The sequence below is a fragment of the Carcharodon carcharias genome, chromosome 12 (assembly GCF_017639515.1).
Source record: "Carcharodon carcharias isolate sCarCar2 chromosome 12, sCarCar2.pri, whole genome shotgun sequence".
Lineage (NCBI taxonomy): Eukaryota > Metazoa > Chordata > Chondrichthyes > Lamniformes > Lamnidae > Carcharodon > Carcharodon carcharias.
The window spans coordinates 98,658,555-98,675,156 of record NC_054478.1 but is presented as its reverse complement, the minus strand read 5'-3'; the positions used below and the strand labels follow the sequence as shown (position 1 = coordinate 98,675,156).

Sequence of the window (16,602 nt, the reverse complement as noted above, 5' to 3'; positions counted from 1 at the left end):
CATCCTTTTGGTCAAAACCACAGAATGTTGGGGCATCAATGTCTTTGATTGTGCTGCTTACTATAGGTCTTAATACATAGCAATTTGAAAATCCTGTGCTCACAACCTGGGCCCATCACCAACCTGGGCTTGGTACTACACCAGGCACCATGGCTGTCAATTTAAGAAAAGCAGAGGAGCAACTGAATTCATTTTTTGGGGGGTGTAATGCAGCCACATTCTACATCATTTCAATAAAATTCACATTTGGCTGTGCTCGCTCATTAAATTTAATGGGTTGAGTGTGGTTTGGATGGGACTATTCTCTGCACTTTTTTAAAAGGATAATATAAAAATAATATAAAAAATTATCTGAGAACTGTCCCAAAGTGTTTCATATACTATTAATTACTTTGACGTAGTCACTGTTGTTGTGCATTGCAAGGTCATATAAACAGTAACAAAATTAAATGAATGACACTCTATTCTTCCTCAAAATAGTGCTGTGGTATCTTACCCTACCTGAACCATTGTAACAGATGGACAAATCCTGAGTTAATGTGTTATGCAACTTACAAATTTAGGATTTATCTATCTATGAATAGGTGGCACCAAGAGCAGACCTTTCCAAATCGTCAGTGCTATCAAATGTAAACAGATGACTTTTTACAATTGCCAATACCTATTTTTTACTGTGCCAATCCATAGTTTTCAGTTTTTTAGCAGTCTAATCCCAAACAGAATGTAAACATGGAGAAAACCACACAGATCAGGAAGATTCCAGATTTGAAGTACAGCCTTTGCTGAATTAGCTATCACACCTGCTGCTTTTATTGGAATTGGGATCATAGGCCCTAGATTGCAAAAGAGAAAAAAGGACAATGTTCCTACTTGCAATAAATATTCAGTTTACTGGAAATGCAAACAAATGAGTAGCTTGAGGTCATTTTTAATGCACTGTAGGCATTAAGCCATATATTTTTTATATATTTCAGCTGTTTCCTATCTTGTCATCATGTCTTCTAATTCTTTCTTCAAAAATATATTCGGTTGCCTCTTGAACTCTTTTTTAGTATTTCATCCAATAGTCTTCCCTGGTTATGAATTGCTATTTTTTTGATTATTTCTATTTTCAGCTTGTTTCCCAGATATTTATTTGAAGCCATTGCAATTCTAAGCAATTCATTTTGATCAATTTTGTTTACCTTTTCCATAATTTTGTAACTGCAATTATACATTTCTCCGTCTCACTTCCAAAGGGTACATGAGCCAAACCTGTTTCAACTTAAATTGCTGCTGCTTAGGGACTTTGTTTCTTACATTTGTATCCTAACGGACTTCAGAACTTAAGAGAGCACCAGATAGAATGGAATCAGTGCTTTAAAACAGTAACACCATAAACTTTTCTGATTTATACTATGTCCTTCAGCTGACACAACCCAGTATCTTATTTGCCTTTGTACCGCAGTCAAGTATTAGGTTGGTGACTTCATAGATCTATCCACAATGTTCCCCGAATCTGTTTGCCAATCAGCATATTGTATGAGTGTTCTATTTAACACACATTATTTTGGCTCTTTGTTCTCATACTTGGGCCTGGACTTTTCCTGCTCGGTGGGAACGGCGGGGGTGGTTATGGAGCTGACTGCTACCCACGATCGGCTCTGCACCACCATTTTATGTGGGCAGGCCAAGTAAGGCCCGCCCAATGTAATACGCAAGTGGTAGAGCTGAGCGCTACCTGTGCGGTCGCGCAAGGAGGGAGAGTCAGGTCCCGTGCTCTTTTTTGCATACATGCGAAAGAGCACTTCAATCTCCCTGAGGCATGGCGCTGCTTCAGGGAGATTGAAGCGCTTTTTAAAAAGATAAATAAATGCAATAAAAATTTAATGAAACATGTCCCCTCATGTGACTGTATCACATGAGATGGGACATATTTTTATTTTTCAGAAAAAGTTTTTATTTAATTCGTAAAAGCTTTAGGAAACCTCATCCTGCTAAAACTTGCCCTTTTCGCCTGCCCACCATCCATAAGATTGGACAGGCAGAGTAAACTTTAAATTAATTACTTAGTTAATGGCCTTAATAGGCCTTTCAATTATCGGTCTGTGCCTGCTGAATGAAATATTGTGAGACAGGGCGATGACGTAGTGATGCACGCCCAATGTTTTATGTTCCAGTATGTTGGGCCCGCTCCCGCACACCGAATGCAAAACCCTGGCCTTGGTTTACATTTCATCCAAAACATATAGCGCCTCTAAGAGTCCAACATGCCCTCAGTACTGTGCCGAGTTCTAAGTCTAGATCATGTATTCAAATCCTGCTTGAAATCTGCTTAACTCAGAGATGACACTGAGCCACAATGCTGACACAAATTATATGTATCCACATGGGGCTGCATTTACCATGTAATGCCCTGTTATTGAAAAGATCCAAGTCATTCTGAATCTCATTGCACAGTTTCTTATTATTTGCATAGTTTCCTATTTAGCTTTAATTTTCAGATTTAGTTTACTTGCAATATCCACAACCAATCCATAAATATTATGCTTTTGTAGAACAAAAGTCCTAAGATTGACACCATAAAAACTTTTGTAGCCTCTTTCCAGTTTATAAAGCTTTTATCAATGGCTATCGTTTGTTTGTCTTTTCAAGCCCATTATCGATGCAGTATCAAACTTCAGCCACTTCTGTTTCCTTATTTTAGCCACAAATATTATCAATTGTGTTTCCTTTGTGCACTATTTCAGTGATGTTTTATAAAACCCTCAGCTCAGGTTGTTCTCACATTTCTGAGTCTATGCTGGTTCAATTTAGCAAGTTATTCTTTTCCAAGCATTCATGTACTAAATTCTATTTTCCCTAAGATTGATGTGAAATTTCTAGGTTAGTAGTATCGGTATATACTTCAACCATTTTTTTCAAATTTATGTTAAGCAGTTTCCAAACCTTAGGACACACTCTTAAGTTTAGCAAACTTACAAGACCTTACAAGGAAGAAAGACTTACATTTATGTAACACCTTATCACGTTTCTCCAAAAATCTCAAAACAGTTGATCCATACAAAATTAATTGCATTGAATCTCAACACTTGTTAAATTCCTTTAGGATGATTTCGCCCCTTAAAGGTACTATGTACATGCAATTTTTATTAAATAGACAAATAGTATTCAAATGCTTCAAGTGAACATAATAGTTTTGTAAGTTTCTAGGGTTGTAGGTTTGTTCTCTGTGGAAAACAATTGAGCTGCCAGATATGCCCACCCTTCTTCCATACTAGATGAGCACAATTTAGCAGCTTATCTCTGATGAATGAACTCTTGACTTTATTATTTAGTGCTGTGACCTGGGAAATAAGGCGAGGAGAGAGAGGAAAGGTGAGAAACAACATGGGGGTGATAAGTAAATGGGAAAGAGAAAGGGAATGCAACTCAGAGGAGCAGGGACATTGTTGGCATTTGAAGTTTTGGAAAAATGCTTGTGGTGACGAAAAGACAGTGAGTGAAGGGAGGGAAACCATGTTGAGGTGGGGGAATAGTAATGGAGAAAATAAATAAGCCTTGTTCTAGTGGGCCATTTTGGAGCCTGCCGCAAACAGGAGGATGGTTGCTATCATGACTTATTAGTCTTATATCATAAAATAGAGTTTTCTTCTACTTGATGTGAATAAAGCTTTGGATAATCTAGGTCTCTGAAATTTTATTTCTGTTGAGACTTCCATGGAATCAATTTAATGTAACTGATAAATGTAACAGGTCCTAGACTGGCTTCATTTGGACTCTTTAACCATCAATATTATTTATACTGCAGATTGTTCCTGTTAAGTTATCTAAAGACAGTACAACTATTGGTTGATTTATCATAATTTGTTGTACTACTAAAATAATTGTTAAAAGATAACAATTAACACCCTTACACGCACTGAATAGGAATGTATTTGTGTATTAATTTTTGTATATTAATGATATCCAGGATAATCTTTTAGGTTTCCTGTTGTCCAAACGCCACACATAACTGAAATATTGTTTGTAATAATCATCGTTTACTGATCACCCCTGGGAGATTGCACAGCATGCACGTTGTTGGTATCGATGTCGAAATAAACAGCATAGATACTTTACCATGTTTTCTGTTAGAAATCTTAAAAATGTAATAACAAAGTCGAAAATATCGATCCCTCACAACTGCGGAAATACTGATCATATACATTTCGGCTCCTTTCCGTCATACTGGTTGGTGATATTTTTGCAGAGGGTAGGAAAGATATTGTTGGGGTCCCATCACAGTTTTGGAAGAACAGAGGGCTCTTCGAAGTCTTTGTTGAAATGAAGAGATAAGGGATTTAAAAGCCTGCCCACGGCAGATGTTAATTAATTAATTAAGTAGTTTTCCTTTTCATATTCCAATCAAATGATCTTAATAAGTATAAGGCTACACAAACGGGGGAGGACCTGGTTTATTTATACTATTGCTGTGTTAACACTCTGATAAGGCGGTGGGGTCAAGAGGGAGTATCGGTAGAACTGCAGGTTTTTTCGAACACAGAATGGCCGAACCTTTTCAAATGGCTTCATATATCAATTGATTCGAATAAAATCGCTGCAGCAAAACACGTGTTTATTATATAATTATTTCACTGTTATTAACATTAGATAGATATGCCAAGTAAATTTAACTATAGCAATGTTTTAACAAGGTGAACTGATTGTCTACATAGGTGTATTTAAAAACGACTATGATATAGAGGAGATACTATGCACAGTCAGCATTTATGATGAACTGCTTGCATGTGAACATGATTCCAATGCCAACATTAAACAGTCAAAATGTTAGCAGTATCACGGAAAGGCGCTGAAATGTACGTTTCAGCAGTTGTGCTTGGCACTGCCATCACATTAAAGCCCATTTGGTTCATTACTGTCCTTTAGAGAAGGAAATCTGCCACCCTCACCCGGTCTGACCTACATGTGACTCCAGACCCAAAGCAATGGGGTTGATTCTTAACTGCCCTCTGAAATGTTCAGCTCAAAGACATTTAGGGATGAGCAACAAATGCTGGCTTTGCCAGTGGAAACCACATCCACTGAAAAAAACCATAAAGAACATTTTTGTTCATTCTGTAAGTGATTGTTTAATTCTGTCTTTTCTAAAGTTAAACTCCTTTGGAGAGTATATCATTACTCTCCTGTCCGTCAGACATAAATTACATACACCAAGCATTGGCTCGCTCATTTACACCAAAGCCAGAAAGATCTATGGTGCTGCAGCAACTGTATGATGAAATTATAAGAGCATATGGTAGACTAGTAATCCAGAGGCCCAAACTAATGCTCTGGGGACGCGGGTTCAAGTCAATCTAGTATTAGAAATGTTGACCATGAGACTATCATCAATTGCGGTAAAAATGTATATGGTTCACTAATGTCCTTTACCGGAGGAAATCTGCTGTCCTTGCCTGGCCTGGCTTATATGTGACTCCAGACCCAAAGCAATGTGGTTTACTGCTCTGTGAAATGGCTTCCCAAGCCATTTAATGGCAATTAGGAATGGACAAGTGCATCCCATGAAAGAAAACAAATGTTTAATGAATCCTTTGATATTACGATCAAATTGGATTTCCCAAAAATGCTATTCTATTATATCTGATTGGAAATGGAGTTTTCATGCGCAAGTGGGGCCGTTCAGTAACAGCAACATAGATATTTTAGTGATGTCTCGAGAAATTCAATCTATTCATCACTTAACTATACCCAGAAAAGATCACGATATCTCACTATAAATGCTTTCTGTTGAATTAATGTAAAGGATGCTACACCTTTGACACCGGGAACGTAATTAGACTGGATTTCAATAATGATTTATCCTAGCACCTTGCCTATTTATTGTAAATTTACAGTATTTTTTTTAAACCAGCATTAGCAGCACGATGAAGTTGGATTCTCCTGATCACCACAGACAGACATCAATGATGGCATCCCAATGTATTCGTTTTGCTACTTTGCTTTGTATTGGAGTTGAGTGTGCCTCTCAAGTTTGAAACGATTCTACAGGCAACTGATGTTAGCGTCTCAATTTTGTGCTGGTTCTGCTCTGAAAGATCTTGCTCACGATTTGTGCAGAAATCAAAACTCTCATAGCGATTTGAAGATAAATGATGTAAAAACAGAAAATGCTGGAAACGATCCGCTAGTCCGGCAGCGTCTGTGGACAGAGAAACAGAGTTCACAGAGTTTCAGATCAACTTGCAGCTTTCTCTCTCCACAGATGCTGCCAGACCAGTAGAGTGTTTCCAGCATTTTCTGTTTTTATTCTAGATTTCCAGCATCCACAGTATTTTGCTTTTGTCATAAATGTGTAGTTCGCCCGAGTGCCAGCAGATGGACATGTTATCCACGGTCCAATCTCACACATAGCTCTATAATTCCGCACAATGTATAAACTTTGATTTCTGAAATAAAATGTAGTTTTTCAGATTAAATGATGTGCAAAATAATCATCGCTAATAGCCGGGGGCGACCATAACAATGTACTACCCGCATTCCGCCTTAATTTTAAACATTAGTCATATTACATCGCATATTCTATGAGGCAAAAGAAAAACTGAACGATGAATAATTATAAGAAATACATCAAGTTTCGGATTTTCGCCTTGCCTTCAGTTACATACCTAGATACACGTATAATTTATACTTCCTGAATCAGACGTCATTTATTGCCTGGATTTACTAACACCTGAAATGTTGTCTTAACCCGAAAACATTTAAAAAGGGAAGATTATAGAAACGCCTGAATATGCATATTGGGTTATACTCTAAATAATTTTTCGGTAATCTGCGTAGATACGTTCAATGAGGTAGAACAAATACCGACGTAATCTTTCCGTCCATTCTTACATTGGAGCACGTGGTATTTTTTTCAGCGGAAAAGAGAAGCCTGTGGAGAAATAACCATCAATTATTGTGTGCTAATTCCTTCGAACCATGCTACCTTCTTTTAATTCTGTGTGAGAAAGTAATATACGTCTGTATTCCTATTGCATCCACCCTTTTCGGATTTCTTCAACAAACTCGGCGCTGCAGTGCCAACAAATCTGATTAAATTAATAACTTTGTTTGTTACACACTCTAGTTTGGACTAATTGCATTTACGTGCGGAAATGAACAAAACGTTTGAAACCACGAAAGTGTACAAAGTGTGCGCAATTCCTGCAATTAAACAGCCTTTTAAAAAAACACATGGTATTAACCAATCTTGTTTTTTTTTAATGGCATGTCTTTTTATTTGATTTCTTAAAACTTCTGCCTTTTATAGTATGTATTCTTTATTGTTCCTTTTGCAGTAACCTTCGAAGTTGACAGTAAAGAAGGACACTGCTGTGAACGATAGAGAAGGACGTCAGATTTTCAGGCTATTTTACTGCCTGTTTAATTGAAAATTTTATAATAATCGAGGCGTTTCGTGTAGTGTTCAGACTTTAATGGAGGTGTAAGTATATTACCAGATGAGGAGGCCGATGCAGCATTTTGTGGCGCTTAATAGTCCCTACCTATTTGTTCGCAACTAAAACTATAGCAGCATGAGTATTTGACAACGCTAAATGGTTGACTCCACTCTTGCACGGTTTTCTTACTAATATATAAATATTAAGGAGCATTACTGAGAATTTGCTTCTACTCCTCATGTTATAATTTCCATGCTGAATGTATGTGGGAATAATGCATGTCAACACTAGCTGTCATTCGTCTACATTTCAGATAAAAAGATAACAGGTAGTAAGATTTCATGATACTTCAAGATTTGCCTAAACACAAATTTATCACAGGAACTTCACTTGGGCTTCTGCAGGGCTTGTTGTTTCGCCATAGTGCCCATTACAACATTAGTTGCATTTTATGTATTATACGGTGATTATTTTTGTAAGCAAAAGCGACCAACTATGTTTTTAACGAGCTGTAAGTGTGGAATAACTAATAGCTACTTTTCTTTAAGAAAAAAGTATCTGGAGGTTTAGCGCTACTCTCCAGTGCGACTGCGTTAAAGCGCGCCAAACCAGACCGGTCAGTGACGATTAACAAATCATGCGCTTAGAAATGGCTAATAGTTGTTGTGTTTGTATTATTGTGTTTTGAGTCGATTTTAGCATATTGAAGAAAAAAGATGACGGCAAAAATTGAGGGAGCGCTTGGAGAATGCCCGGCCGCTTGTCGAAAGCGTGGAGGAATTGTTACCGAGTGAATGAGGTCGAACTTTCGGAAGACTGAACCATTTCATAATTACTCGGAGAGAGAGAGAGTGAGAGTGCGTATGAGAGAGAATCGGTCACAATTGGGAAAAGATGTTCAGTGAAAGCTGTAGAAAATTGGAAACAAAGACTGCATATTACGCCTAGCAGCGGGGAATCGTGAGATTTGGCTTTCTGAAACGAAACAACTTCCTGAATGCGAGAACAGGGGATCGCCACAGTACGCTTTGTGTGAATTGTTTCGGTTAACGTTCATTGGAATAAACAGACGATATAAACACACGAGCGAAGTTGAAAATAATGACGCTGCGTTGGCTGTGAGTGACAGAGAAGGGTCTCATTTCTGACAGCTAGATTCTTTGTTGGCACAGCAGCCAATCGTTGATTTTTACGACACAATAGTGAAGCCAAAGTTGTGGTATAAAAAGCCGTGTTGGAATATATGAGATTTACCAGTGTGCTTGGCCATATCCCAGCCCACCAGCCTCTAACAAACTTTTAACTGGAAGCAGAAGAGGATCCGCCTCAAGACCTGGGAACATGCAAACATCACAAGTACTCATTTACCTGACTCTCTTTGGTGCACTTGGTCGAGTAGGTGGCAGAGACGGTGCTCAAGCGAATTTGACAGATATTAAAGCGGAATCGCTAGAAAAAGGGCCAGATAGTGACTATAACGTGTCCCAGTGCTCAGCTTGTAGGTGGAGGAAGGAGAATAAAGCCTTGAGACTGGAGTCTATCAAATCGCAAATTCTGAGCAAACTGCGTCTCAAAGAAGCGCCCAATATTAGCCGGGATACAGTGAACCAACTTTTACCGAAAGCTCCTCCTTTGCAACAACTACTTGATCAATATGATATCCAAGGGGATGACAATAATGACGCCTTATTAGAAGAGGACGATTATCATGCTACAACTGAAACTCTCATCACCATGGCCACGGAGCGTAAGTAGGCCAGTATAACTACAAGTAACATATCAGCAGTAAACTAACTTTTCTCTCTAAATAACGACTGATGGTAATACAACATTTCATCTTGTGTGATGCCATAATGTTTACACCTTTGCTCTCAATTGATAGACTAATATCGCTGGTTGTCGGTTATTATGTGCGTTGCACTTAAAGCAAACGGCTCGACAAAGATTTTATTAGCCATGGAAATCGCGACCTCATTGTGATCTTTTCATCTATTCTGTTTCAAAAGGCTTCCCTTTCCTTTACAATACGCACCAACATACTAAGGTCGTAACTCACTTAACGAGAAGTGTAAACTTTAAGGAAAAAAGAATCTTTATTTGTCCACGTTATAGCTATTCAGAAGAACTCACAAACACGCTCTGTTGGAGTTAAGCAGGGAGATCTTAACTAGCAACCGTTTATATTTCCTGTACACCTGAAACTTAGGAAACCATGTTTATAACCTAGGACTATAAAAGCACCATTTTTAAGAGCTGACAATGCAAAACTTAATTTGTCCTATCAAATTATATTTTAGATAGCCATTTAGCTGAGGAGAAATTATTATTCACTCTAGGTGACCCTATGAACCTTAACCGAGTTAGGCCCTTGCAAACGGTTCCTCAAGCTACTGCAGTGAAACAAATGAATGTAACTAATGAGGATTACGTGAGCCCTTCAGAAAGAGTTTTAATTACGCGTTTGAGCAGTTTATGTTCCAACTTAAGACTCTGCAGCTTTCCATCACTGTTTCCAAAACAATACTTTATCTTTTTTTCAATATAGTTAACTGGTTTTCTTCTTGCTGAGATAGTTGGGAAGAAAGATTCTATTGTCCCAAAGGCATATTAGTGTTCATTGTAGAGGAATAACTTAATAGCTACGAGCAAATGGTGTCATGACCTTAGTGTGTCATTAGGGTCATTTTAACTGCAAAGCATGTGACGGGTAACTGCAGCTGCCTAAGTGCTCTGTCAGCCCGCGTTGGATACTAAATGCTACATCTGCAAAAATGGGGGATTAATATGCAGTCAGAAAGATAAGATTGAGACCAATTTACAGTGAAACACTCTCAAATTATTTCTATTAAAGGAAGGATGAGCAAAAGGGTCAACGGGTCTTCTCTAATATGTGTTTGTTTTATTAACTATTGCCAAATGCACGTTTAACACATTACCTATGTATTATCAATGTCTATATTTTGCTGTGTACTCTTGCATTAAGCAACAATTAATATCTAGTATGTTGCAAGTGAAAAATGTAATTCCAATTAGCTATTCAACACAGGCTGGGTGTAAATGAGGAACAAATCTTACAATATAAACAGACAATAATTTTCTGCTCATGCAATCATTCATGTTTTTTTAAAGTCAAAATTGCTTGTTTCCAACAGACGCATCCTCTAAATAGGGTTTCCTGTTAAATCTGCATATGCATTTAGCCTTTACTCCTTTAATTCCTTCCAAAATGACCACAAAATACTATGTTGATTTTAAGTGTGTGCAATTTGCTATATGAGCTTGAAATAATGCTTAGTTTATTTTATATTATTTTAACGCTTGAAAGGATTGAAGTAACATCATTCACGTGCGTATATTTTTAAACCTCTTTGTTCAAGCTGAACCTAGTGTCCAAGTCGATGACAAACCGAAATGTTGTTCCTTCAAGATCAGCCCCAAAATGCAGTTCAATAAAGTAGTCAAAGCCCATCTCTGGATATACCTGCGACCAGTGAAGCAAACCACAACAGTCTTCATGCAGATTCTGCGACTAAAGCCTGTGGGACAAGAATGGACGAATCATACACCGATTCGCTCTTTAAAATTCGACATTAACTCCGGCACTGGCCATTGGCAAAGTATAGACTTCAAACGCGTACTACAGAACTGGCTCAAGCAACCTGAATCGAACTGGGGAATCCAAATCAATGCGTCTGATATCAACGGCATCGACCTGGCTGTCACCTCCCCGGGAGTGGGGGAGGAAGGATTGGTAAGTGGCACTCTAACTCAACAATACGTTAGTAACTTTTACAATATCAATTAATAAAGGCCACATATTACTTGACCACAAAATATTTAACAGCACGCCGATATAATGAAAATTATGAAAACAATGCCTATTTTATAAGAAATAAAAACTTAATTTTTGTTTAAGTATTTTGAAAGTTCCTGAATTTAGGCCGTCACAAAGCGCCCTGATGCTAAATGTTTCCGTACACGTTCATACTGGAAGAGTAATGGGCTTTCTTTGGCCCACAAAGTCGCAAGCTATTAGACATTCCCAAACTTCATTCCAGGTTATCTGTTTTCCAGATTTTTTTTATCATACCTAAAACGTTTGGATTTAATGTTAAATTTAGTTAAATAAAATCAGATAAAGCAATTGTCTTAGAATACTGTCATCAATCATTTATTAAACAATCATATTTGGCATCGTGATTTATTGCAACGTTTAAAAAGTGACAGATATGGAAAAACACGCAGTGTAATAGCTTTCTGATCCTAATGGCCCAAAACGACTTGACAATTAGAAGACGATGTATGTGACTTTATCTAAGGAACTCCTAAGAAAGTAAACTAAAGAAATATTTTAAAGAAAGCTAATGTGCAAAGCAATCCTTTCTTTCACATCAATCCTTTAGATAGTAATAGACAACAGAAGATATAAACATCATATTGAATAATATTCAACCTTCCACGGTGATCTACATTTTAAATCTTATGAAATCCAGGGCATACCCCAAGAAGTAATTCGAAATAACTGAATTGTGATGAAAACGAAATGAGTTTTTCGCCATTTCCTGTTTGTGAAAACGATACTTTCCCACCCAACAAAAAGATACACATTGTTGCAAACATGGAATATTTCATACTTTGAAAATAACATAAACCAGGACACCACAGGAGTTGGAGTACATATTTTGCAGGGTTGAACACGAATACATTTTAATCTGCCCAAATATATCTGATTAACATTATTTTCAAAATTTATAAATGGCATAGCAAAACCTTAAATATTTTAACGATATAGCATATTTAAATCCATCTACGCCACAAAAATTACTTTATTAGTGCCATTTGGTACTTATTTTAAACATTCACACTAGGTGTTTGGAGGTTAACAGTTGAAAAGAGTAGTAAATATGCTTTTAACCTGTATAGTTCTGATTTATTGTACTTTATTCTGTTTAGTTTTGATTTATTACAACAACTACAGTTATATAGCATTGATGTATTATTTCACTTCCCCCTTTTCTTACTGAAGTTTGCAAACACAATTATGGGCTGGGTTTTAACTGTTCCACTGCAATGGCACAATAATTTACTCTGACCGCAGAACAGTCTGCCAGCAAAACACACACAGGAAAGAAAATAACTAAAATAAATGGCAAAACAGCATAGCAGAGCCGAAAAGAGAACCTTCGGGGAAAATGTTAACTTGAAGGCAATAGGTGTTTTTAAAAGAATAAGTGTGCATAATTTATAAAATTTAGCGTTAATTGGTGGGAATTTAGTCTCCTCCTCCCCATCCCAACCCCACTCCTACTCCTCTTCAACAGCAGACAGCAAAACGTACAGGATATTAGTATTAAAATACACATTTAGAGGAAACATCTGAAAGATTCACATTTATACCCCTACATTATGTCTTCTGCTCTACCAGATGGGTGGAATCTTGTATAAATCTTTCACAGAAAAAGGGATTATGATGACATTACAAATTGTGACTTCTCTGGGACATGTGGATGTTTAGTAAGATCATCTGGGTAGGAAATTCTCCAATTTAGGGCACAAAATTGAACTTTGAGATGACTACTGCTTTATTGAATAGCTAGTGCCTCGTAGCCAAAGGATCTGTCTTGTAAGATAATTTGAGATTTCTTAAGAGCAAAATAATGAAAATACTAAGAATTAGGCATGGTGACCAAGAGCATGTCTCAATCAGAAATGGTCTTCACCTAAATTCATGTGGTTGCAAACTGTTTTTGTTAAAAAAAAACATTTTGAGAGAAGGTTAGGGCATAATTTCGTACATCACATCTTTCTTATAGAATTGACTTTTCCTAATATGGTATCCACCACATTTTAAAAATAGTTTTTAAATCAGTTTTTTTTGTCAGTTTTCCATTAATCTTCTTGATACACTAATGATGATGCTGTAATGTGAATGGTGGATAATGTATTTTTGAACTCTACCATCATTAATAAATAACGGCATATAAAGGTAATTCCTTGCACTATATTTACAGGAAAATGAAAAGACCATTTCAGAATTAAACTTGATAAATACAGGTTACTCTAGAAAATATAGGAACATGGAAACTCATAATTATAACCAAAAGCTATTAATGCCCATCCATTAATTAAAGAAAGTAAATATTCTACTTCGAATAACGCTTATTCTCATTTGGAAAATTATATCCAGCATGTTTAATTCTAATATACTTTTCTACGTATTTCACATTTTTAGAAAATGACATTACATTTTTGCAAATCCCCAGTTCCCTTTAACCAGCGATCAAGTCCAAATGGAGAGATGTCTTTGCTCTATTCTTCGTTCTTAGCCTTTATGCATTTTTGTAGAATATATGAAGAAATGTATAATAATGCTCACTATATTCATTTCTTAGAAGTAGGGAAAGATCATTCAGTTCCACAGATTTAAAAATTAGCCACCCAGATTGCAAAATTCAGATTAAGCAGAACCCTTAGAAACCATAAGTGTTTCCCAAATTGGGATATCAAATGTGACGATATTATCAAAAGTCAATGTACTTTGCATTAAGCCTTGGATAATCGTTAACCACAGATACATAAAATCGCATCTCAACCAGTATTAAAGCACAAATTACGTTGGTGTGAGTGCGTAGGGGCCAGGCATTTGTTCCCATACTGCCCGATTGATGAAACTTTTGATGGGATCTCCTGCGAGGGCGTTAAATTTCTGCCCATCATTCCCGAATTCCTCAGTCTTTCTGAAGACTTCTATTAGTTTTAGTGCGGGATTTTATGCTGTAAATGAATACTAAAGCACCTCTGATTTATAGGGGAAAACAGTTCTTAAAGGATGGAAGTAGCATGCAAGTGTTGGAGAATACGAGTTTGCTTTAACATTTCGATTTATCTCAACAGCAACCGTTTCTCGAAGTAAAGGTGACGGAAACATCAAAGCGATCCAGAAGAAATCTTGGTCTTGACTGTGACGAACACTCAACTGAATCTCGCTGTTGTCGTTATCCCCTCACTGTAGACTTTGAGGCTTTCGGTTGGGACTGGATAATAGCGCCCAAGAGATACAAAGCCAATTACTGCTCAGGGCAATGCGAGTACATGTTCCTGCAAAAATTCCCACATACCCACCTCGTACAGCAAGCCAATCCTAGGGGTTCGGCTGGACCCTGCTGCACCCCCACGAAGATGTCCCCTATAAATATGTTATATTTTAACGGAAGAGAACAAATCATCTATGGAAAAATCCCAGCAATGGTAGTGGATCGTTGTGGCTGCTCCTGAGAACGACCAAAAAGACATGATACGTCCCGCCAACTGGACGTGCGAAATACGGTCGTGTCAACGATTTTCTGCATCACCCAGTACTGTGCAATAGGCAAAGAAGAGATTGTATTTGTATTGCTCCCCAAAAAAACTAATAACACGGGCCGAACGAGAACAGCAAGATTCCAAAACACATAAACCAATTCAACGGTCCAGCCCATTGTTCCATTTCAAACAAGAGGAGCCAGTATACATTTCTAGCAAGACAGAGCATCCCATACAAATTCATCCAAATCTAAGTATGTGCGAGCAATTCCAATCCCAATTTTGACGAATTGCTTAAAAGTATATGACGAATTCGATAATAGAAAAATGCCATTGCATGTGTTTAAAATGAGCTCAGAAGCTTTCTGACATAGACTTGACACTTCATTTCTCAGATCAGAGAATTACTCGGTCATCAGCCAGATATATAAACTGTATTCGTGTATTTACAACAGATATTAACGTTTGACTACAATATTTAACTCTTGGTTCAGATAAACAGGAGCATTTACATTATCAAGTGGTCTGAACTACTCTAAACTTGAATTTTATGCATTGGCATTAAGGGACAGAAGGACTGTCTTTCGAAGCTAACAGAAGCACTATGTCTGTGGACAATGTTTAAGGCAAAATGCACAGGAAAACCACAAGTCTGATAAGTGTTAAGACCCTGTTTGAATTCTGCCTTGGCAACATTACAGTTTGCACTACGGCAAGCCAATAGAGAGAACTGAATTGGTTGCTACAAAGTTGTAAAAACTGAATTTGATATGACTGCGTATGTTCGTTGAATAATGTGTACATGGCATTCATTTTGTAAATGTTTTTCTTTTTTTTCCTTTTCATCTTTTTCCATGGTTGGTATGATTTAACAGGTCTACCAAGAGCAAGATTTGATACAACTTACATTATGTGCTCAATGAATAAAGGTGCTTGCTTTTGCTGTATCTCAAGTAAAATACACAACAGGAAACACGCTAGAGAAAACACTATGAAGGAAAAGAACTGATGAGTTGTGTCCGGTTGTGAGCAATATGTGGTATTGCACTGGGGGCACTATCGTGGTGGTCTTTTTCTTCAAGTCCAAGAAAAGTAACAGTGGTTGATGACAGTATAGAGTCTCTTGTAGAATAAGATATTGTACAGAATCATTCTTGTACATTTTTCGGCTCGGGTCATTATATCATTCACGTTAAAAGCAATTATTTTATTAAATATACAATTTTAAAACTTACTATTTTGCAAGACATTTTGATTTTAATTTGAAATATATGCTGTAAAAGATCCTCTGAAGGTCTTTCCATATACTGCATGCACAATCAATTGTATCAATAATGAGGGTGTTGCTCAACAAATTGGTCAAATATATAGACACTAAAACATTCCCACCCCTTTCTTTTCACTCTTTCTTGGTCATAACACCTGTTTAAATTAACTGGTCCCCTCAATCTGCTAATACATTTTCCATCGACTCAGACAAAACACGGGCTCATTGGCACAAACAAATCAGATCCACAGCTAAATTAAATAACGGGAACATAAAATTCGCATACTTCCTGGTTTCATGCATATATAGAGCAGAAAGAAAGAGAGATCGTTTACGTTATACAATAGGGGCATGAATCCAACCATTTACTTAAGGCAGCGATATCGTAGACTGGCAATTGCAATCCTAGGTTTATAAAACGATTGCGTTAAATACATAACAAACGATCATTGATTTGCCAACTGACTTAACCCTTTTATATAAGTTATGACAAAATTAACAGTAAAATCGTAAATTAATATTTGCAGTAAAATCAGAAACGCATTCAATGGAAATTACAGGCGATCACCTCAGAATTGGTCACGTAAACCAGCAGACAACAAAACTAAACTG

At 37.1% G+C, this 16,602-nt stretch overlaps 2 protein-coding genes across 2 annotated transcripts in view; both read left to right on the top strand.

Moving 5' to 3' along the window:
* Positions 1-7,416, top strand: part of hibch (3-hydroxyisobutyryl-CoA hydrolase) — a 187,105-nt gene extending 179,689 nt beyond the window's left edge. Inside the window, exon 14 of the mRNA XM_041200215.1 lies at positions 7,320-7,416. Within this exon, the coding sequence (XP_041056149.1) occupies positions 7,320-7,366 (47 nt within the window). The 3' untranslated portion in view covers positions 7,367-7,416. The remainder of the gene's footprint in view (positions 1-7,319) is intronic.
* A 17-nt stretch (positions 7,417-7,433) lies between these two features.
* mstnb (myostatin b) lies at positions 7,434-15,957 on the top strand. The gene is made up of 3 exons (XM_041200213.1): positions 7,434-9,168; positions 10,799-11,172; positions 14,316-15,957. The coding sequence occupies exons 1-3, from the start codon at positions 8,763-8,765 to the stop codon at positions 14,694-14,696; spliced, it is 1,161 nt and encodes a 386-aa protein (XP_041056147.1). The 5' UTR covers positions 7,434-8,762; the 3' UTR covers positions 14,697-15,957.
* Positions 15,958-16,602: the final 645 nt, after the last annotated feature.

What these genes read in the sequence shown, in the direction of transcription:
- mstnb (XM_041200213.1), top strand. Translation starts at nt 8,763, where the DNA reads ATGCAAACATCACAAGTACTCATTTACCTGACTCTCTTTGGTGCACTT. An exon ending in CATCACCATGGCCACGGAGC is followed by an intron (nt 9,169 to 10,798) that starts GTAAGTAGGCCA and finishes TCTTTGTTCAAG; the next exon opens with CTGAACCTAGTGTCCAAGTC. An exon ending in GAGTGGGGGAGGAAGGATTG is followed by an intron (nt 11,173 to 14,315) that starts GTAAGTGGCACT and finishes TTATCTCAACAG; the next exon opens with CAACCGTTTCTCGAAGTAAA.